This window comes from Polyodon spathula, chromosome 11, assembly GCF_017654505.1.
Source record: "Polyodon spathula isolate WHYD16114869_AA chromosome 11, ASM1765450v1, whole genome shotgun sequence".
In the NCBI taxonomy this organism is placed as follows: domain Eukaryota; kingdom Metazoa; phylum Chordata; class Actinopteri; order Acipenseriformes; family Polyodontidae; genus Polyodon; species Polyodon spathula.
The window spans coordinates 13,770,923-13,794,196 of record NC_054544.1 but is presented as its reverse complement, the minus strand read 5'-3'; the positions used below and the strand labels follow the sequence as shown (position 1 = coordinate 13,794,196).

Genomic DNA, 23,274 nt, shown 5'->3' with positions numbered 1-23,274 from the left:
CTCCTCTGACCTCTCCATCTCAGGTTCCCTTGACTCTATCTCCATCTCCTGCTAAAAACCTAGGTCTTACTTTTGACCCCACCCTCTCATTTTCTCAACATATCTCTTCCATGACATGCACTTGCCACTTCTTTCTTATTAACATCTACAGAATCTGTTCTTTCTTCACTACAGTTCACGATCTTGTACTCTCCAGACTGGACAACTTTAACTATTTCCTTGCTGGTCTCCCTGCTTTTGCTGTCTGCTCCATTCAGCTCCTTCAAAATTCTGCTGCTCGTCTTGTATTCTAACGAGAGTTAATCTAACGAGAGTTGACTGTATTTGAATCCGTTTAACATATAAAAATGAATGACTCCCAAGTGGTTTCTATTACTAAAATAATGCGTATAGACATATAGTAGAAGAAAACTTGTTAAATTCGTACATGGTCATTTGGTTTGTTAGGTTATTAATGTCAACTCTGCTTACTGTCAAAATTTATGCTCTTTCCCTTTGAAATGATATAGCAACTCCTCATTCCTTGCAGCGAGTGAACACCTCAAGCTGCTGTCTGCTGGAGATGGGCTAGTGTTGTCTACAGCACAGTTGCTTCTAGTCCTTTGGTCTGTAAAGGTATTCTGGTGAGGATTCTGTGGGTTACCAGAAACACATTTTCTGTAGTTTCTTCCTTAATACTCAATCAGTCAGGGCAGTGTTCCCTTAGTATCTCCTCAGTCTACCCTATGGCCCCCTTTTGGATTGGCCCTGGTACCCCAGTTGATTCAGTAGACCACATGATCCAGCTTATTGACAGTGATGTAAACTCCTTCCCACAGTCTAACTATTGATACAGGAGGTGTCATGATACTGTTTCCTTTCATCACAAGCCGCTCTTAAGCTCACAAACAAACTGCCACAATCCAGGCACTGCAAACAAACACTATCCTCTGTCTAGCTGTGTAGAGCCCAATAGCTGCTCTTGAGATCAAAGCTAGAAATCTAAGACCTGACAAGTGCTTCTAGTGGTTTCAGTTTGTAGCAGGGAATATGAATGTGACTTCATTTGTATGCGATACCCTACATAAAATGAGTGCGTGGTCAGGAACAAACAATTATGGAGCTTAATACAAGGTTTAATTAACAACAGAACATTTAATGTTATAAACACAAAAACATAAAATATACCCAAATTGCTTTAGGATCTGGCAGCACTTATGGCTGTGCTGGAACACTATGCAGTAATTTATTTGGCTGAGCTTTCTGTAGCCTTTTTAACCATCTGCCCCCAAGCCTTAAATAGTCCAGCCACAAGCTATCTCTAAAGTCTACCCAAATGACCCAGTCCTGGCTAAATCCATCCCACATTCAGTGATTCATCTCTTCATATTAAGCTATCCAGAAATTATAGATGGTCTTGTAGGGACGAATCTAGACATGTACTCTCCCTCATTTTTTTCCACACTGTGGCTCTCTCCAGTGACCTTATGCAGAAAACTGGACTGGGTACATAACAAAAGAAAAGGTCTACAAGTATATACAAGAAATGGCTGCTGCAGAGTTAATATATTCATATTATAAAACACATACACATGTTTGTGTTTCAGGACATTTTTTAAATGTGTTTTGAGGTATATTTTGGACTGGATGAGTTAGGCTGCTTGAAATATCACATAAATAATCTTAAGGGAGTTTTTCTAAATGACAAAGGCCACCTGGGATCTGTTGTTGTTACAGGGCAGAACCACAGCTCAGCTCCTACATTAGCCCTTGAAGACTGTCCAGTTGCAGTGACTTAAGCTTTAGAGCTTTTAGTGACTGAGAACATCCTTGCCAAATCTTCCAGTCAGATCAGACGCAAATGATTTATAATCTTGGCATTGGTAAGCTGGTCGGTACCTAATGACTACCATACACCCCTGAGGCTTCTCTTTTGGTTGTGCCAGGCGTTAATTTTCTTGATTGTTTTGTGCTTATTTTCAAGATTTTCATGAATAGACTTTTCAATATTTACCTATTTTTCTTCAAACAAGCATCTCATGGCCTTCCAGGATTGTATATTGTAGCAATCAGAACATTTCCATAACTCAATTATCTTAAAGTAACTGCTGGTCTCTCCTGTGGTTGAAGGTCTACATGGTACACACAGCAATGTTTCTCTCACTTCTGACATCTCTGGTCTTCAGGCACTTCAGCGCACAGCTGTTACATCAACATTTCTAGGATTTCTTTTTTACGTGTAAGAGAATTATAGAATACTGAAGCTATGTATCAAATATGAAGGCAATATGTCAAAGTGTACTGTAGCTCAAGTATATTCCTAAAAAGTCACATGACTTAAATATGTCAGCCATCTTATTTATAAAGGATTTTGATGAATTAATTGGGGCTGTTTAAAAGGGTTGGCCACCTATTTTTGAATACACAACATCTGAAAACATTAGGTCTCCTACATGTGGCAGTTGTTCACATTTTCGTTGTTGACGCTTGATTGTCTGTTAAAATTGTAGGCTTGGTGGTTCAGTGATTAAAGAAAGGGGCTTGTTACTAAGAGGTTGCTGGTTCAATCTTAGCCACTGCCTCACTGTGTGTCACCTTGAGCAAGTCACTTAACCTCCTTCAGCTGCGTCCTTCGGATGAGACTAAAGCCAAGGGCCTACTGTAAGTGACTCTCGAGCAGCAGTGATGCATAGCTGACCCCCGAGTCTCTGTAAGTCGCTTTAGATAAAAGTGTCTGCTAAATGACTAAATAATAATAATAATAATAATAATAATAATATCACATTAAAAATAATTCATAGGTTATAAACTATAATACTTAAACACAGTTCCACAACATAACTGTCAATCAAATTCATATAGAATACTACTAGCAGATGAAAGTTCCCTTCAACCTTGTAAAAAGTTTACTAGGCGAATTAGTATAGTAGTTTTACTATGCATTTCCCAAGTTTTACTTTGCCTTTACTAAGACTGCCTTTTCTACTTCTAACAACTGACAATATGTTTAGTTCAGTACAAATACATAGGTATTTTCTAAAAGCTTGACTTCCTACTTCAAGAACTTACTAAATCAACATCATATTTTTCAGAAATGAAACTAACCTAGCTGCCAACGCTCTGGCTGTCAAATATCAACATCTCCCTGTTTTTTTTTTTTTTTTTTTTTTTTTTTTTGTCTCATCATCAACCTTCCCATGTCACGTGACGAAGTTGCGCTAAAAAAATTGTCCCTGTGCGTTGGTTTATGGGATTGATTTTGTGGAGTTATACGCTGTCTGCTGGAGAGGGGCGTAACTCTAAGAGTTGGAGCGGGCTAAGTGAAGGTTGCAGGTAAATTGTACGACAAATTAATCTCTAGTTTAAGAAACAACATGTGATGCATTCGAATTATTGTAAAACTGACTGGGCGTTTATGAAAAGCAGATTATGAAGTCGTGTTTACGTTTTGTTTGCATCGCCATGATGTGATTGTTCTGGGCCTAAGAAGAGAGCGCTGCATTTTTCAGTGGACGTACTTAAGCAAAACCAAGTAGCACATAACAAAAGTTGTCTCACTTTCAAATATTGCCCTTTGAACAATTACTTTAAAATTGTATGCATTGTAATATATATATATATATATATATATATATATATATATATGTGTGTGTGTGTGTGTGTGTGTGTGTGTGTGTGTGTGTGTGTATATATATATATATATATATATATATATATATATATATATATATATATATATATATAATATATATATTAACGGGGAATTAAGAACCCATAATATCAGTATTCTAAAAGTGTTGAATTGCTATGTGCAAAATTACGGGGGTAGGATTGCATCAGTATTCTTAATTATTGGTTTTCATGTGACTGTTGTACTTGACGACTGGTACCTGCCATCATTTCTTAAGATGAAAGCGCTTATTTATTTGTGTGTCATTTAGAATTTTTCAAGCCTAAAACAACATTTGCAAAGACAATTTGCATGTACATATTCAACGTTGGAGATTGTACAGTATGCCGCCTCACTAAATAATGTGCAGACAATCCGTGCATTCATTGTATTGCAAGCCTAACGTTGAATGTAGTTTCTGTATCTGTTGAAATAAATATTGCAGTACTAAAAAGTTGCAACAACTCAATACTTAAAAGTTAAGCACAGTGTCAGCAGTGGGCATTCTCGTATGAGTATTCGATTACGTGTACAGTAAATTGTAAAACTCGAGCCGGGGTAGCTGTCCCAGTATTTATTTTAAACACAGTATATTAATGTTATGTGAATAATTTAACCAACACCCTTACCAGCTGTATTTAGTAAAATAGTGAAATTATTTTATTTTATCTAGGCTAAGCCAGGCTACAAACTGGTTGCATCCACAAAGTATTTTCTGAAGTATTTAACTGAAGTCGTGGCTGGTTTGTTTACAGCAGCTGGAACTGCTTCAGATATAGTACTGGAAGTTAAGACCAGGACCTTCGGGAGCAGCATTCTAATTCCAGGTTTAGAAACTCTTAAAGCAATCCTTATTACAGCTTATTTAACAATGTTAAGAACTCACAAGTATTCTCATATGTGCTTTATATTTGATTTATGAGGTTGTATCATTTTAAAGTTAACGCTAGTTTGCCTATGTGTGTAGTTGGTGTACTGGATGTGTATGTCCATGTAATTATATTTACCTCCTTAATTTGTTGCCTTATGACACGAATGCTGTTTTGTTGCTTTGAACACCATGAAAAATGTTATGTCAGATATTGCTGATTATTTAAACATGCTGATTTCTCTTTTTTCGTGGAAGTGTAAGAAGTAGATGTCTTCAAGAAACAAGTAAATAACACTGCATGAGACAAACATGGGAGCTGTAGTCTCTAGATGGAGGGTGAGTATAGAATTATGAACTTGCATCATCAAAATCAAAAATATCACATTGCTCTGATTTTATAAAACTCCTACTTTTTGTTGTGTGCAAGCCCTACAGTGATTTGAGCGTGACTGAGACAGTAAACTCCTAAATGGTTTGTTAGTTGAGCAGGAACTGTTTTACAACAATTGAAAGTTTCTGAATGTTGCGTGAAACCAAAACCTGTATTGTGATTGTTTTCACCAAAGTAGGTGAATTTAAATGTAATTAAATCTAATAGAACAATGGTGGTTTGTTTCACAGCTCCCAGTTGGAACTAATCCTGTTAACTTGGTTATTCCCGAATTGGTGTATTTAGTGGTTTGTGGAACCCGGGCAGTTGCTTTTTCAATTTTGTAGTATCCTTCAATTAATTTATGAATTTTAGATGCAGGTTTTTTGTCATCATATAAAGAACTCCTTAGTAAGTACAGACAATTTTTTGACACAGAATCCTTCAAAAGAAAATCGCTTTGAGAGCCGCCTAGAGCACAAAAACCACCAGCTGGGTTAATCTCGACAAGCATTTTGCTCATAGCTTGAAATAAATTAAACTTAACAACGTTTATCTCTTGGGAGAAAAAACGTTTTAACACCAGCTGAAAGTATTTTCTGTTAGGAGGGCAAATATCTCATTGTGGCACAAAAAAATCTATACAATACTGCAGAAAAAAAAAAAATCCTTAAAGTGAAACTGTTTAAGGACTTACATTTACAGTTTTCATTGCAACTACAAAAAGTGTGGGTGGTATTCATTGCCATTCCTTCAGTTATACTAGTCCCTCATTGGTTTCTCTCTACTGAGTATAACTATTAATATCAGGGCAGCACACCCAGCCTGTTACTAGAAGTCCAGGTCCCTGTAACCAAAGATCTTTTGAAAGTTCATGTCTGCATTTAAAGGCAATGGCTTGTTTGCGTTGTAGTGCTGTACATTGAGCATTTCAATTATTACACTGTAACCAAGGTCAACAAACAAATCTTTACTGCTGATCTCGCACACAAATAATGTGCCTGAGAAAGCTACACCAAAAAAAAAAAAAAAAAAAAAAGTTATTTAGAGGTATGGTCTTTCTCAATGCTGTTGCTTGATTTAATGAATGGAGTAACTCCTAAGACATACTGCACATTAACTCAGACAAGGAAATGTCATTTTTCAAATAGGTAGTGTAAATAATTATTATAGTATTTCCAAAATTGAAAAAACAAATAGATGGTCGCAAAGCTTGTGGTACGTTGAATCACTGATTCACGGGGACCTCTTCACAAGGATTTAACTTGAGTTCCTAAAAATGTTTGTTTTTTTGTCTGTTATAATGGATTAAAACACGTTTAAATATTCATAAAACTGTTCCTCCCTGTGTGCCCTAAAGAGTCTAAAGCTGGATGCATTCAGACACTTTTGTTCCTTAAAACATTTTGAATAAAAAGTTAATTCATCAAACATTTTCGGGAAAACCTTTCATAAATAGGGTCCGGTAATAGTAATCTGTTAAGAAATCTGTTAATGTGTTTGGCCCACAATATTTACTTATTTTATTTTCTCTAAAACAGGCAAAGCCTTCCACAGTAGATGTTTTGGAATGCATTGACAAGGTATCATTTTTATTTTGATTGTGTTTTTTGGCCATGCCTAAAAGCATGAAACTGCTATGTATGTATGTATGTGTTTGTTAAATGCGAGTGTCTCTTTCTTAGGGCAGATACAAGTGTTTTGATTTGTTTTTAAAATATTTTCTAACCCATACTTAAAGGGGGGTTTCTGGTTGTAATTTTCTTATCAGCCAAAGGTGTTTATTTGACTTGTTTGATACTGCTAGCCTTGTTGCTTTGCAGGTTTAAAAAAAAAAAATTGCCTAGAGTGACAGAGACACCTGCAAACTGTGAAGCCAGCCGATTTGAACTTAGATTCAATACAGGATCAGATAATGTTCCCCTAAAGACATCTGAGAGGACAAGTTATACAAAACGCTTTGATGGCCAATTTCCCTCCATGTGTTGAAATGTCAAGGCAGGGCAAGCTGGAATTCAAACTGATGTTCATGTATATGATCTTCACCAATTCATGCCTCAGATCAGAAAAGTTCAGTTTCCTCAAATGTATTTGTGCATTAAATGGGTAAAGAATCCTTTAATAAACATTCTAAATAAAACAAAAGTGGAGGGTGGGGGGATTAATAATAATAATATTTACAGTTTCACAGAGTTTAAAAAGTGGATTTCATGCCCTACAACATGCAGAATTGGGCTCAAAATTGTTTGGAAATTTCAACAGGACAGTTGTCATCGTATTTCAACTTCAATTTGGTAAGAGGGTGTGGTTTTCAGTAAATCAAGAATATAGAAAAAAAAAATATTTCCTACAAAATCCACTATTAAATTGATTTGTGTTCTCAGGACATACAGAAACTGGAAGAATTTAGGGAAAAGAACCAAAGACTGTTAAAGCAATGGGGTGGAAGGCTGCTTCTGTATTCCTCTCTTCTCTACCTTCTTACTTGTATCATTGTGTATATATGGTATCTTCCTGAGGAATGGACTGCAAAATTAATCCTGGCACTCCCATTTTTTGTGTTTCCAATACTGTAAGTAGATTTAATAAGTATGTTAAAGGTTTGAAATGAATGTCGCTAGGAAAAGTTTGTGGTGTGTGATTTCCTGTACTTGTGAAAAGAACCTTTCTGTAGTAAAGTGTTAAATTCTGTTGATAAATATGGCATCTATAAATATTGCTTGCAACAAATGTCTGGAAGGAGACGTTGACAGTTGACTATCTGTATAACAAGCATTCTATGTATGTTTTTGACATTATAGATAATGGTATAATGTAACACTCTTGAGCCTCTGAAAAGTTTTATGATGCAAACCAGATCCATTTGAGTAAGTCATAATTGCACAGTTGAAAGATTCTACATTAAAATGTTTTCAATAAAAAATGCTTGCAGTGCTTTTATTTATATTAAGAATTCACTTGCATATACAATGTCAAATTTGGCTTCATGTAAATTTAATTAATTGAAAATAGCTGGAGATTCTAATAGGCACAAAAATGAGAACAAAACAACACTTTTATTATGTTTTTTACAGAATATGGTTCCTAAGAAAATTGCTGATTTGGATGTTCTCCAAACGAACAGAAAGAAACAGTAAGATTTATTTTTATTGGTTTACATATTGACATTCTGTAAATAATGTGGTTAACATTTGGTGACCACATTTTTAACAATTGAGCACTGGTTTGTGTAAACAGAACTGTTGGGAAAACTCCTGGTTCATTTTAAAGGTTGGGATCATTAAGATGAACTTGTTTTTAACTTTTCATTCCTTCTTTTGTAGACGAAAAGCTTGAAGAATTAAAAGCCCAAAAAAAGAAGATAGTAAGTATTACGAACGTTATTTTATGAAGCGCTCCACAATGGTTAGCAATGAGCAGCACGTACCATATGTGACCTTGGAACAGTGAATAAACCCTGTACGCCATTATAAGCAGCTTGGCTGCTGCTTCAAGAGCTTATTGCCAGGAGTCAAAAATTTGACAATGCAGTGATGGTGCTCTGTATTGCTGTTTATTTATAGCATCAATTGAAGCTGTAGTTGTACCCTGTGAAAGAGCCACCAATGTGTTGCAACAGTAAGAGTTGTGACAATGTGAGCACATTATGTAGCAACTCTACCCAACAAAAAACTTTACTCGCAGGTGGCACGGAAATGAAATTCCTGGAAAACTGTTCTACTTGTAAATTGGCTGGGCATCTTGGCTCCTGGGGGGGAGCATTACTTTGAGCTGAGATTTGAAGATGTCTGTCATGCCATTTTATTTAGTTATTTTATTTGTTTTAATTGGTGGTAGCCAGAAGGATTTACAAGAACAGGAATTATTTTGTATTCTGTTTATTTTTCTATTTCTGCCCTCTCGTGGAGCTAAAGCATTAAGCATTCTCCTAAGAGGGTTTTTTTGAGTGAAATTCAATGGGTTTCCATGATTTCTCAGAGCTGTGTAGAAATATCCAAAGCTGTGATCCAATAAAGTACAATTTTATAGTAGAACATTACACTGTACAGAAATAGTCTTTAACAAAATGATAAAGCATCATACTGCTCTATAACTATTAAAATGAATGCTGTATAATTGATAACCTATCCTTTTTAATTTGACAGGAATCTTTGCATGGTTCTCCAATGTTGTAACCTCTTAAATACATTAGCATGTAACTCATTTTAAACTCTGCTTAATTTTCCTCTGAAGAATATTACAGCTCTCCCCTCACAGTGGTAGTCGAGACAAATGCCGAAGCAAATGAGATATAGGCTCTTCCAAGTCATTACAGGAAGTTTCATAGCTCTTTCTGCCTCTATTGAGTTTTCACAGCACTTTGTAGCAAGCTAATTGCTATTGCTAATAAATAATCTAAAATCAATGCAGACAGCGGTTAATTGGCACAGAGACTATTCCATAAAGCACTCTGCTAATGACCTTCTTTATTAATAGCATTAAGTGCTATGAGGATATAAATCTGAGAAATTGCCTGTCATTTACTGTCATGTCTAATAACTTCCAATAATTATAGCTGATGGATTTTTGCACATTCCATTATCGAAGTTGGTGCAGGTAATTATTCTTCTCATTATACGTAAACAATTAGCAATATTCTATCAATGAAGCCGTTAAACAGAATTAGCAGCCATTATGGTTTGTAGATATTTTGCTAGCTTGCAGATTCTTAATTTTTTATTACAGCATTTTCTGTGTTGATATCATCGAAATCTTTAACACAGTCAATATACAGTCTTAATGCTAATTTCGTATGTACAAACACTTTGCAAAATGTTACACCTTGCATTTCAACGTAACTAAACAGTGACAGATTTACTAAGGACTTTACACTCAAGAAAATAATATAACCAATAGTTCTTTAATTTTTATCTTGTCTTTAGCTTGAAGAAGTTATGGAAAAAGAGACCTATAAAACTGCAAAATTAATTTTGGAGAGATTTGATCCTGATTCAAAGAAGAAAAATGTAAGTCCTTTGACTGTATTTGACAGATGGACAATATATACACTTGCATGTATATTATTATTATTATTATAATATTTTTTTTTTAAAGGAACAGGAAATTGCAGCAGTGGCTGGACCGCCTGTGACACCAAGGCCTGGTCAAGGTAAAAAAATAAAAATAAAAACCTTTAGTGTTCTTGAATTTATGAGCAGTTGTAAAAGAAATACTGTAGCTACATTGGACCTCTGCTCCTGAAACACTTTGTTGGATAACCTTTTTTAATTTGGCTTTTTATCAAGATGGCTTATAAGTATTACAGGGCAATGCAGGGTTACAATGCCAGATTAATATTTAAATGCAGTAAGTGCAATAATACTAATAGAATACAATATGAAATAGGGATGCAACACGTTATATCTACAATGACATACTAGTGCAGTGATACATTAGCTGAAGATCCAGTAACTAGGTGCTTAGGTCAGACAAATCCAGTGCATAGTAGGAGGGGTAGATCAAATGATCTACAAGTGCAGTCTAAACAGGTGGGTCATGAGTAGGTGGCAGAAGGCAATGAGAGATGGTGCAGTCCTGAAATTCTCCAGTAGTTGGTTCTACCACAGAGAGGTTAGGGAAGAGAAGGAGCGGGCACGGAAGGATGGAGGCATGACCAGTCGGTAGCCAGTGGAGAGTGCGAAGCAGAGAGGTAGCAAGGTTTGGAGAACACAAGACGAGACGATCAGCAGAATTTTCAATGAGCTGAAGGGGGTAGATAGCCTAGGCAGGAAGACCCGCAAGGAGAGAGTTATCATAGTCCAGTCTGGAGAGTACAAGAGCTTGGACCAGGAGTTGGGTTGGAAAAGTAGTGAGAAAAGTACGGATTCTCTTGATGTTGCTAAGAAAGAAGCAGCAAGTGCTTGTCAGGGAAAAGATGTGGAGAGAAATACAGGGAGTGGGTCAAGAGTAACATCTAGAACTTTGGTAGAAGGGGGTGGAGAAAGAGTGATAGATAAGAGACTGAGGTGAGGTCAGATTTAGAGGTTGAGTTTGAGGTGGTGAGATAGCTGAGAAGCATTCTGAGATGCCGGAGGAGATCTAGTCGACATCTGTTTTAAAGGTGGTACGAGAAACCAAAGGAGGAGATGAGAGTACCAAATCCTTCAGGTACACCTGTAGAGACAGGGCGAGGAGAAGAGAGAGCAATTCCAGGAAACCTGGAAGGAGCTGTTAGCTAAAATAGGTAGTTTACAGTTGTAATTATTGATTTATTTTTCCAGAAATTCGTCAGCGGAATGTTTCCCAAATAAATCCTGTTCCTGCAACTCCAATAAATCCAAACCAAGGAGTTCCCCGTCCTTCTGCTACCCCTTCAGCGCCTTCTCCCACCTCTGCCCCCGGTGGTCCCCCAGAGCGAACCCTGGCCATGGCAGCCACCCAGCAAAATCTCATGAGACGATCCATGAGCCCTGGTACACCAGTACCTGGAATGGGTAAATTAAGCATATACCGTTTTGAAATACCTGTCCCATTCCTGCTTTTTTATAGAAAATAACTAAACAGATTCCCATGTTAGGTTTCAGTTGAGGAGGGTGGACTTTCTTAGGTGCTATGCATAGATTTACCTGTATTTACTTTTTTAATGTCTAATTTCTTGATTGCAGACACTAATTAAAGGTTCTTACTAGAACAGTCCATTTAAAGTAATTGATTCTTCAACCATTTAACTGACCGGTTTGGAACCACACTTAAGCCTTTAATATTCACCAACATACTTGCACAACATTAGGTATTAGGTGTTCTGTTTGGATAATCAGTTAATGCATTGGTTTTAGAACCTTTTCTTGATGAACCCCTTTTCATTTCTATTTAGTGTTAGTCCGAGGGTTAGGGGCACAAATGGAGGAAAGATTAAGAACAAGAGGTAGGAAGCATGTTTTTTACACGGAGAATAACAAATGTGAGCAATAGGTTGTAGAAACTAGTGTTAAAGTGTGATCTCAAAAATAGTAAAAAGATATATCTCTGTTCTGAGGCAACGTTCAGCTAGCAAGGGATAAGCATCTATCGGCCAAAGTTGCTTCTCCTTCTCAACATTGCTTATGTATCTGCGCTGTTCACTCATAGTCTCTGAGTTTAGACTGCTGATTTCTGTCCGTACTGTAGGAATACTAAATGATATTGACAGCTACATAGACTATAGCCACAGAAGTGCTTAAGCTGACATGGTATCACCTGAAGTAGGTTAATTGATGGCTTTTTTTAGCCAATCACTTGTGTGGGAGGGGAGGGTGATAACAACAACCTAATAAGCCGGTTCATTCTTAACACAGGAAGGGGTTTGAAAGAATTTGCTTGAAAGTTCTTCTGCAAGGCCCCTGACAAGTTAAATCTCTGCGGTAATTATCTTTTTGTATGTTAGAGGAGTTATCGGTTTGTTCATAGCTGTGTATAAATGGCATGCATTTCTTCTGAAAGGGTGAGCTTCTTTTTTTATTATTTTTATAATTGGCAGATTTAAGCTTTGTTTTTCATTAGACCATTTATTTTGAAGAAAACAACAATTTAATACAAAGTGATGTACCACAGAGCTTCCGTATGCTGGTAAATTAATAACCAGCAGGTAGTTGAGAGTTTGCCAAGCCCTGCAAAAATGACCAGTCATCTTGCGATGGTTGCTCTTGATGTTTAATTATATTAATTACCATAGGCCCTAACAGCATGAATACCCAGGTACATGATTCTGGAGGGATGCTGGTCCGAAAGTAATTATTAAACATTTTTCTGAAACATTTTTCACTGGCAACTGTTGTATGCAGTGCATTTGTCGATTCATCTGACTACACTACGTACTATTAACAGAAGTGCTTTCAGGAGGTTGCTTAATCAACTGATTGGCATAGATGTGGAGTTTATAAGGAAACTTTTTTTTTTTTTTTTTTTTTCCCCTTTCTTCAGGGCTTCAGACTGCGACTAAAATAGTTACCAACGCGACTGAAAAATATTTTAGGTGACAGTATTTTTTGTTAGGCGACATTGGTTCCTAAACCAAAATTGACTGTCTCCTTTAAAAAAACAAAAAAACACCAACAAGCAGAGCTGTAGTGTTTTTTTTGTCGTTGTCCCCCCCCTACTCATTACGCTCATACGTAACCTGTAAATACTCCAATGTATTTTAACGTGCTGTGCATGTGTGAGACGAGAATTTGTTAATGATGATTCTATTGTGCGATGGCTTATAGATGATTCAGACAATGAGCTGGCAGAAAATGCACCTTCACAGCTAAAAAAGCAAGCTCTTCATGAATTTCACTGGTTACGTTAAAACATGTATTGTGAGTTTTGCAGTAAAGCAGGGAGATGTTGCAGGGAAAACTGATTTTATTTCTGGATCTAAACATTTTATGTGTCTGTGTTGTATCATTTTAGTTCTACAACAAGCTTTTTTTGTAATTTTAAGCAGTTGAATATGGAAACAATCAAATCACTGAAAATGGCACCCAACAATTGAATTTAGTGCCTAGAATCTTTGGTCTAGGAGCCTTTGGCATCTCGGGTAAAAGGTTAGTCTGGAGCCCTGTTCTATTTTTTGTGCCTTGCAGCCTGGTGCTGCATTATAGCAAGTCAAATTGGGGGTTCTTGAATTGCACACAATTTATGCTTTCAAAAGTAGTGTGTTTTAAAATAGTTCTTTCAACTGCTATTATCTCACAAGCCATTTGAGATGTGCACTTAATATTGTCATTGTAACAGTGTAACTTTCACTTTGATCTGTGACATAGGATGGCTGTGATATTGGGTACATGAGACTTGTCACTCCGGATAATAAAGCTGTGATGTTTTGAGGTATTACCTTCATAGGTGGTACTAGGTTGATTATGGCTATTGTACAATGCAAGTTAACCCTTTTGTGTCATTTATTTATTTTATTTTATTTATTTTTTACACAGCTGCCTTCACTAAAGTTTCAAAGCCGCATATGTCAGACACCATTTGAGCTAGTGGTATTTACACATCCTGCGTGCTGAATATGTTACTGACCTTGACATTTATCCTTTGGCCAAATATAGCTGCCATATTGAGGGCAACTTACTTTCCACAGTGTACATTTAGAGTCAACATTTGGGAGACTGCTGTATTGAATGGTTCTCTCAAAGTTCCATTACAGTAAAACTGTACTGTTTCACTGCCTCATTGTTTTAACCTCTGGTGGTATCGACGATACAGATCTTTTTCACATATCCATTTTACGTCATGGTTTACAAACCATTTAATTTGTTATGCCCTATGCTTGGTTTTTCTTCACAAAAACAGCCATGTCTAGTTTGCACTAAAGCTGATTTTGTGACTCTGTTTTGTGCATGGTGTTTTACATCTACAGGCGTGCACCCTCCCGGCCCTCCACTTGCAAGAGCTATCCTTCCACGGGAGAGAGGAATCATGGATAGAGTTGTTGAGTTCTTAGTAGGTGACGGCCCTCAGAACAGGTAAAATGAGGCTTTTTAACACTATTACAGTTTCCTCCCAATACTGTAAACCTACTTTTATTTAGTTTTATTTAGTAGTGCCTTTAGTTTTAGTTAAGTCCATTTTAATTGCTAACTTTGATGCCAGCAAATTGCGCAGCGTATTATAACTGTGCATCATTTAGATTAAACGTTTTTTCAATGTCTTTGTAACAAGGCTATGGATAAAATAGTATGTACAGTGTATAGTGTTGCAGTTGTAAAGAAGTTCTATGCATTTGGAGTAAAAAAAAAAAAATGTGTTTCATAGTTAATTTTTTTGGAATCTGATTGGTTTCATGCGGTATGAGTTTCTGTGATCATTTAATGTATTAATTTGCCAACATTTTGTTGAAAACACCTGTTGAATACATTTGAAAAATTTGGTATAATTAAGATTACCGAATAATCAGATTCTTGTCTTCATTGTTTTTTTTTGTTTGTTTTTTTTTTTTAAAGATATGCCCTTGTCTGTCAGCAGTGCTTTTCCCATAATGGCATGGCCTTGAAAGAGGAATTTGAATATGTCGGTAAGATTTTGGAAATCTAGTTTTGGGGTATGATTCTTTACATTTTGTGTATTTCTGTCATTTTATTGATTCATTCATATATCCCTGTCAATAAAACTAAATAAACTGCATGGACAATAGTGCTGTAGTTTAAAAATGTTTATTTTATGAAGAACTTACTATTGATTATAGTTACCAAGACAGTATGATGGCTGCAATAATTACTCTTTAAAAATGTGCATATGTTGCTTATATTTTCTGTATTCTTTGTGTTAAATGTTAAGGTTGAGATTTTCAGCTCTGTTATCCAGGTTAAAGCAGTGTACTTTTAAGTCTGCACCACAGGCTGGTAGGATAACTGAAGTATGTTAACCTTTTGCATTTTTTTAGCATTTAGATGCGCATACTGCTATTTTCTAAATCCTGCTCGGAAGACTCGTCCTCAGGCCCCACGTCTCCCGGACTTTAGTTTTGAAAGGAGACAGTTTACTGACTCCCAAACATCAGGTGTGTCTGCAGAGTGGCTGCTCGAGGCGGACTCTTCCTCAGGCCCCCATCAACCCTTCTGGTAGGGGACCTCAAAATGGCTCATTTACGCGATTAACTGGGAGACTGGGCGTTTGAAAAACTCTTAGAACTCTGACGTTGACACCTTTAAAAAAAAATTCCCCCGATTACGTGGTTGATCTTTAGAATACTCCAATTATCATATTTGTTAGGGTGGGTGGGGTGGGGATTAGGGCAGAATTGGTGACTGATTCGTGTCACAGTTGGCATAGTCAGGAGCTTACTAATAACCTGAGGAAATAATATTTTCAGGCTACCATTAATAAAACAAACTCACCAGTGCCAATGTAAGTAGTATGCTTTTTTTTTTTTGTTGCTGTGGTTAAACTATGTACTATTTTTTCATTAATATAAAGTTACAGTAAATTGTTTATTAGCATCTGTTTCCACACATTTATCCCTACAACAGACTTAACATGCAGTACTTGTATGTAGTTTAATTTGATTTAGTAGCTTCTATTGTACATGTAAAATTGTAAGAGTAACACCAACATGCTTGTAAAAAATGCATTGATATCCCAGGACGTTGGAGACTTTTAGTACTGGCCGCCTGTTTTATTTCCAAAGTGATTTTTTTGTTTTGAACAGTAACTTCAGTTGCACAAAAAAAAAAAAAAAAAGTCATAACAGGATCTAAAAGTTGAGCTTTTATTTTTCTTAGCAAAGTTCAAATGTTACCATCCTTTTAAAGCAACTTATTTATATTTTCTGTAATATTTTCTTCAGGGGGTATATTTTTATTTGTTGTATGTGCTTCCTTTTTCCATTTACATCATCATGCCTACTAGTTGCTTTATGCTTCTCTCTGATTAGCTGGGGAAAAGAGGGGGGATCATTCCCTGATTGCCTTCAGAAAGGGGAGTCATCGATACCTTTAGCAACAGATCGGAGTAAAGTTCACAGTTTCTCCTCATTCAATGTCCATCACCAAAAAAGGTTGTTTTTTTTATGAAGATATGCTTTGCTGTCAATAAAAAGCTATATGGATTTATCCATCACCTGCCTGTTATTCAATCAACCTAAAAGAAGGAAGTTATTTATTTAATCTGTTGCATTTTTGAAAGTCCACAACAATAATGCATTTTAATTGTATTTTAATAGTTTACATCACTCCAGAATGATGTCCAAAATGAAAAATCTTCAGAAAAATGCAGGGTGTTTTTTAAATTTTTTTATTTAATTAAATTAATTAATTAATTGAATGTAATTGTGTTATTTATTTAAGCGAGTAGGTCAATTTGCAATTGTTTTGTGGAAACAACATTCCTAACCTGATTTGAAGGATGCACTGTCAAGAGGTGTTGTATATCCTTGTGAAAATTATGCATACTAATGTTTTCCATGTTGTATCAACAGTAGAACTTGTTTTTTCCACAGGAGATTTGCACAGTGGCCTAGACTTTACAATCACCCTGTAGATTTATTTTTGTGAGCTTGGTGCTCAGAGTTTACCTGTAGATTGCATATGTCCTTTGGAAACAGTTGCATATAGAATATTAATTGAAGCAGCTTTGCGCACTTTAGCATTAATGATCAGTGGTAAATGTTTGCATGCTGTAAATAAGATGATCATTTTGTTTAACCCTTTAACCTCTGGAATGGATTATTTCTGATACTTCTATCTCCTTGAATCAGAATTGGTTTGTTTACACTACTGCACACTGGCCCATTTGAAACCAACACTGAATAATGCAAACTGTCATTCTTATGTAAAATACTGAAATAGCTGGAGGTTAAGGGGTAGTTTTTTTTTTTTTTTTTTTTTTTTTTTTTTTACAATCTTACAAGGTAATGGTTCTTACTAAACATAGCTTTTCACTTTGTATAATTCTTATATGTGAATATTTGATTTATTTGTCGAATCTGGGTGGCACAATTGATTACTACTTTTCAGTAACATATTTCTCTTAGTTACGGTTAGTTTTAAAGGATAAGGGCCATTTGATGCCAAATATATTAGTTTTGTCACGTGTTTTCAAATCTTTTGTAAGACTTTGGCACTAGACACTGGTTATTTTCTGCAAATATACCCTACGGTAGTTCCATTAAAGGTGAAACAACTTGCATAGTCAATCTTTAACTACTGGCCATCACTGTAGGAACAATTTCTGTCTTGTATATTTCTATTTTTTAATCTTGCTTATAGTGAATATAGTAAATGTTTGTGTGCTGCATTTCAGCCCCTTTGGAAGAAGAGAGACAAGAATGTAAGCCAGTGGACACAGAAACTCCTCAGGAAGGGGAGCCTGCAGAAACGGCAGAGGATGCTCAGGCCAGTAATGAAAGAGAGACTCTCCAAGTGGAGGAGCAAAAACCATTGAACGCTGAAGCGGAACAGGAAGAGGTTTCCTTCGTGGACACTGAATGAAGGCCCCTGTGCCTGAATCCCAATTAAAATACACATTGATGCTTTTGACTTGTTTTAAATATGACTTGCATTTTTATTTTTGATAAGTTTGCCGAGGCTCTGTCTAAACAGGCAAGATTCTCTGGTTTAAAATGGTACTGGAACTGTTTAGGCGTCAGTGTAAAATGTGTCACTGTTTTTTTTATACAGTAATGGTGTCTTTATCTAGAGTAGATTTTAAGGAGAAAGTGGAGAAAAGATGATCAGCCTGTCTTGTTACTTTGTGGTTTTTTTTATTTTATTATTTTTTATTTTTTTTGCACCCGTCAAATAGGAAATGAGCTTCAAACATTAAACACAATTCTTAATGGTAAAATACATGTTGGATGATCGAGAAAGTCAGCACTGTTTATTTTTTTTTGTTTGTTGTGGAATGTGTCTTTTAATGGAGTTTACACTGAACAATATAAAAACAATTTACTGTTACACGTAAGCAACACAATAATGTGTGTGTATAATTAGCTACAGCTAAATGTTGCCTTTTGCCAATAACTGAAGAGTTGTGAAGATTTCAGGTACTAAGACAATAATTAGCACAAAGAGGGCAGCCTTGTGTTTACATGGGAATGGTTGGAAAAGAGAATTCAACTTAGATTTAAGCTTTTATTTATTCCAGAAAATGTGTAAAGTACAGTATATTTGCCAAACTGTGTGCCTCTAGTGTGTTTTTAAGGTTTTCAAATAGAAATAAAAATATATATATATAAAATGTTTTCTTTGCTTTCCTGAGATACAGTGAATTGCTTTGTTACCTTGGGTAATGTACAACTAAAATGAAATGGCTACTAAGAAATCAAATTGTAGTGTAAAACCAAACCAGAATGTGGACTGCAAGTTTGATTTCGTGAAGCCTGTTCTACCTGTTACTTGCTTGCCAGTCAGGAGATGATATTTTCTGTAACTGTCCTTTAAATTTATCATGTGGTGGATATAAAACTACACATTTTTTTTTAAAAGACTGAACGAGATGGCCTAACCAATTCTCAAGGCCGCTGTTAGTTGATTCTAATGCACTTCTCACTGAAATAATATTTCAAAAGCATTTTTTCACTATTGTATCATGCATATGTATTTCATTGCTGCACCTTCTTCCATCATTGACAAGATTGACATGTCCATTACCAACTTTCCATGCTTTAAACTCTTAACGGTCAAATACTTTCCTAATAGTTAGAAAGTCAGTTTGATAAACAAAATCTGTTCATTCTAGATTAAATAGACCAGCCTCATAGACAAGTCAAATGGTTACAGTGATTGCAACACGTGTAAATATACAATCGATTAAAATAAAACCCAATACTGAAGGAAAACCAGTAGAAATAGTGTTTGATCACCGATAGGGACATGCTGAATGTCTGGTGATGTCCAGTCTTGGTATAGCTGACAAACTGGTCAACAAAGGAGGCAATTGTCATGAAATAGTGCACACTTTACCTTTCTTTAGGAAGAACTCATGCAGTTAATTTGAAAGTGCATCATGAACACACATTTTTAGGTCCTGTAAAGTAGGTAACCGTACAACCTCAATCCACAAATACATTGATACTCAACATCTCTACAAATCTTGTCTCCCACCCACGTGAAATGGACAAAAGGGTTCCAGTAAGACATTTCTTATTCATTTCCATTTATTTCCATTTATTTAAATGTTTCATGTATTGCATATCCATAATTGGTAACCTACATCTATCATGTACAGGTATGTAGATTTAAATTGGGTAGATCTATAACAAAGAATTAGGAAAAATTGTCATTGACTAAGTTTTATTATTTTGGAGAGATTACATTGTAATTTTTTAGACGTATCCCAACAGAAATTCAAAGAATAAAAATGTGGTATGGATACATGTTTACTCTTCCTTAGAACAAGGGTGTGTTTAAGCACATAGGATCAATGATTTATCTTCTAGTGCATGTATTGATGTCCACAAGGTATTGCCCTGTGTCACTAAGGGATATTGTAAGCTGTTCTATTTTCATTAGTAAGGCTATTTTAGCTTGTGATCATTTTATTTTACCTCATTGATCATTTACGACAGTGGTAGATAATAGCGCTGACATCTAACCTCATGGATCTTGATTGTTTGACCCCCTTGGCTTTTGAAAGCAAAGTGTCATTTTTTTGCCTTTCAAGAAACAACGCATTCTCCCATCAGTTTTCACATATAGTATGAACTGCCTAAAGAGTGACTATCAAATATTTATCTCTCAAATTTGATAATGCATGTGTACAGAAGCATGACCTTATGTACTTTGTAATGCATCAACATGACATGAACAGTAAGTGTCCCAATTGTACAATGCTCTGGAAGAGGTTGACCTCTGAGCTGCTTTAAAAAAAAGAAAAAAGAAAGAAAAGCAGGTAGTTGAAGAGTGTTTTGCTCTTTACAAATGTATTTAGTGATTGTTTTTTGAAATCCACTGCCTGTATGCATTATAATACATAATAATATTGTGTATATCTTTACAAGTATTCATAAGTTATGCAGCAATATAAGTCAGATAGGGCTCCCTTATTATTATTATTATTATTATTATTATGATGATGTATGTTTTTTGTTCATTTGTAATTGCAATGTATTATTGCAAAAAGTAGTATTGTTGATACCTATGCAGTTTCTATCCTTACCTTAACTTGTTTTTGGCATTTATTGGAATATACTGTGTATCAAACATCTCAAGGTACACAGTAGATTTCAATAAATGCCAGTAACTTAAAGGCATATTAATTTTGTTTCATTATAGCAAGAGTTATCATCTTTAAAACATTTTTTAACCAATTATTGTTTTGCACTGAGTAACATGTACAGTATCTGTGTTTGTATTTTGCACTCTAAAATGTCATTTATTACATACTGCCCCAATTATATCACTAAAATGGAATACTGGGGAATAATTTTATTTTTTTATTTTTTTTTTGATAATCCTGACTACTCAGCACATCTACAGAAGAAAAGGTTGCCTACTTCCAGATGACTTCAAACTGCCAGTCTCTGCCATTTCAAATCTCATTTTTGAAATTGCTTTCAGAAAACTTCAAAAGACCTCATATCTTGATTTTGAATGTGTTTGACCTGATCAGTCATATAAAAAATACTAATTGATTTTCAAGAATGACAAATGGTCTTCTGCCTGGCCCTGCACAATGGTAATTCTCCAATCTCAGGGAAAATGTACACCACTCAGACCCCATAGTCCATTGTTCTTTTCATATCTATTTCTACATGCACATAGCAGAACATTCTGCCATGCTTGACTTAAATTTATACTGATCTTTTATTTATGCACTGAAAATATAGCAGATAAAAAACATAAGTGTACTTGATATTGTGTTTTGTCATATCTAGCAGCGAAGATTGAAATCCTGAGAAACAGTTTTCTGAAGAAATGAAATAGTATGCCCTCCTGAGCCCTTGAGGAAAATAACCTTGCTTATTTGGTCCGAATATGAAACAGATGCACAAAACAAGTAAAATAGACAAGTACGTCAGGCATGTCACATTTCTATTTGTGGTGCGAAGGGTGAGCTCCTCACAATGTTCTTCAGGTTTGTTTGAGGCTTTTTATTGCAAACCAGTTGTCTGGATGCAAACAAGGCATACTAAATTGGACACAGCCCTATTCAGAATATAGATACAATATTATTTTGTGACTTAACTAACTTTAAGGAGGGTCTAAAATTCTGTCTGAAAAAAAAATTATACCCATTAAAACAATCTTGAAAATTGTGTGTATGAATGCTTGTTAAAGAATCAAGCAAATTTATTATACCCTGACATCTATTTCAAGTCACATTCAATTACAATGAGTAAGGCTTGTAACAATTTAAGTCAAACTATATTTAGTTTGAGTAAGAAACTTTTTTTTTTTTTTAATTATATATATTTTTTAAAAGTCACAATAACAATATATGGTATTGAATTTAAAAATGTTTCTGTTTATTAATTGACGTGTCAGCTTATTTTGTTTAATTTCATTTTGTATTTTAATATTTAAAGACCAGGAGATCTACATTGTTTGAGTTGTGTCAGTTTTTCTTCTTTCACGGTCTTTGACAGGTTGAATGTTTTTGATTGTACAGACAAATCCTCTCTCTTCTGTTTGGATGCTTAGCTCCTTCTAAATGCTCCCTGGTGTTGTCAAAGATGCATGGAGATATTTAGATTGCTTGACCTCTTCAAGCTGATCTGCTCCCAGCACTCAGTTGCTTCTCATTTGCATGGTCTTCCTTTTCATGATGTTGATCTTCAGACCTGCCTTGTCTCATCACGTTGTTCGGCAATTTCTGAAACCCATCAGTGTCATCAGCTAACTCAGTTTCACCCAGCTCTCTTCTCGGTGTCAACTTCACAGCACGAGATCCAAGTCACTGCCTTCTTTATTCCTGACCCAGTCAATAAAGACAAACATTAACTACGCATGCAAACCCTGTAAAGACAAACATGGACTACACATGCAAACCCTGTGACATACTTGTTTTTATGTCAATCCAATGTGGCACTCCATTATCTGTCTTCATGACAGATTATTTATTGTTTCACCATATTTTGTCCTATGAAATTTATTTTTATTAATATATTCCCATAGTAACCTCAATCCCATGGCTGCTATTGAACTAAATGGCCTTGATAAGTTAAAAGACTTCTTTATTGGGCCATGATGTTTCAGCAATAAACTGCAATGAAATGAAAAGCACAGTGCTCCTGTATTGCACTTTGAAGATGACATTAACCCCTAACAGTAACACGAACCACTAAAACTAACCACAAACAATGAACAATGCTTTGTTGAAAAGGATATTAGAAACTATCTATTGAACATGCAGGGGGTACACTGTATTATTATTCCATAGATAAGGGGGTTTCAACAATCAAGATACACCTTTGAAAATATATCCTGATAAATTAGAATTCTCATTTTATAATTAGCACAGCATATTAAATATAAAAAGCAAACCATTCCACTTTTTTTCATTAAAGTGCAGTCATTATTTATTCATTAGTACACGAAGAAGTGTGTTGATAAAGGTGACTGAAACAAGCTAGCAGTGTTATGAGTGCTGCTTACAAATGGGAAATGGTTGGCTCAGTCTGATATACACTCCTGGCAGTACTTCATCTGGAAATCATAGATAGCATCCTGCGCCAGCAGGTTCATTTTATAGCTTCATCTATTACTTTACTGTCATTGTTAATTGTCTTCTTTTTACTCTGCAGGATTCTCCAAATTGGCCTTATCGAAAGTGACAGGAGAAAGAGCATTAAGCATCTGACAAGATGATATCTAAGTTCAATTTCCTACTCTTTACCTGATTTATACCTGCAGAAGATAATTTTCCTTTCTGTCATAAAGAGCCCTATAAATCACTGGTGCTTATGGAACCGCTGCATACTGGGCTCCCAGATTTGTATTCTCT

At 35.6% G+C, this 23,274-nt stretch overlaps 1 protein-coding gene across 5 annotated transcripts; it reads left to right on the top strand.

Moving 5' to 3' along the window:
- Positions 1 to 3,234: 3,234 nt before the first annotated feature.
- On the top strand, positions 3,235 to 17,995 carry LOC121323364 (endoplasmic reticulum junction formation protein lunapark-like). 5 transcript variants are annotated; one of them, XM_041264390.1, is made up of 15 exons: positions 3,239 to 3,312; positions 4,405 to 4,476; positions 4,776 to 4,856; positions 6,432 to 6,473; positions 7,275 to 7,462; positions 7,965 to 8,023; positions 8,214 to 8,254; positions 9,813 to 9,896; positions 9,985 to 10,039; positions 11,151 to 11,363; positions 11,744 to 11,794; positions 14,252 to 14,357; positions 14,835 to 14,905; positions 15,275 to 15,391; positions 17,632 to 17,995. In XM_041264390.1, the coding sequence occupies exons 3-15, from the start codon at positions 4,830 to 4,832 to the stop codon at positions 17,817 to 17,819; spliced, it is 1,242 nt and encodes a 413-aa protein (XP_041120324.1). In that variant the 5' UTR covers positions 3,239 to 3,312; positions 4,405 to 4,476; positions 4,776 to 4,829; the 3' UTR covers positions 17,820 to 17,995. The 5 variants fall into 5 exon arrangements, with proteins under 5 accessions (XP_041120325.1, XP_041120324.1, XP_041120327.1 ...); XM_041264391.1 differs by lacking the exon at positions 4,405 to 4,476 and having other exon boundaries at positions 3,235 to 3,312; XM_041264393.1 differs by lacking the exon at positions 11,744 to 11,794.
- Positions 17,996 to 23,274: the final 5,279 nt, after the last annotated feature.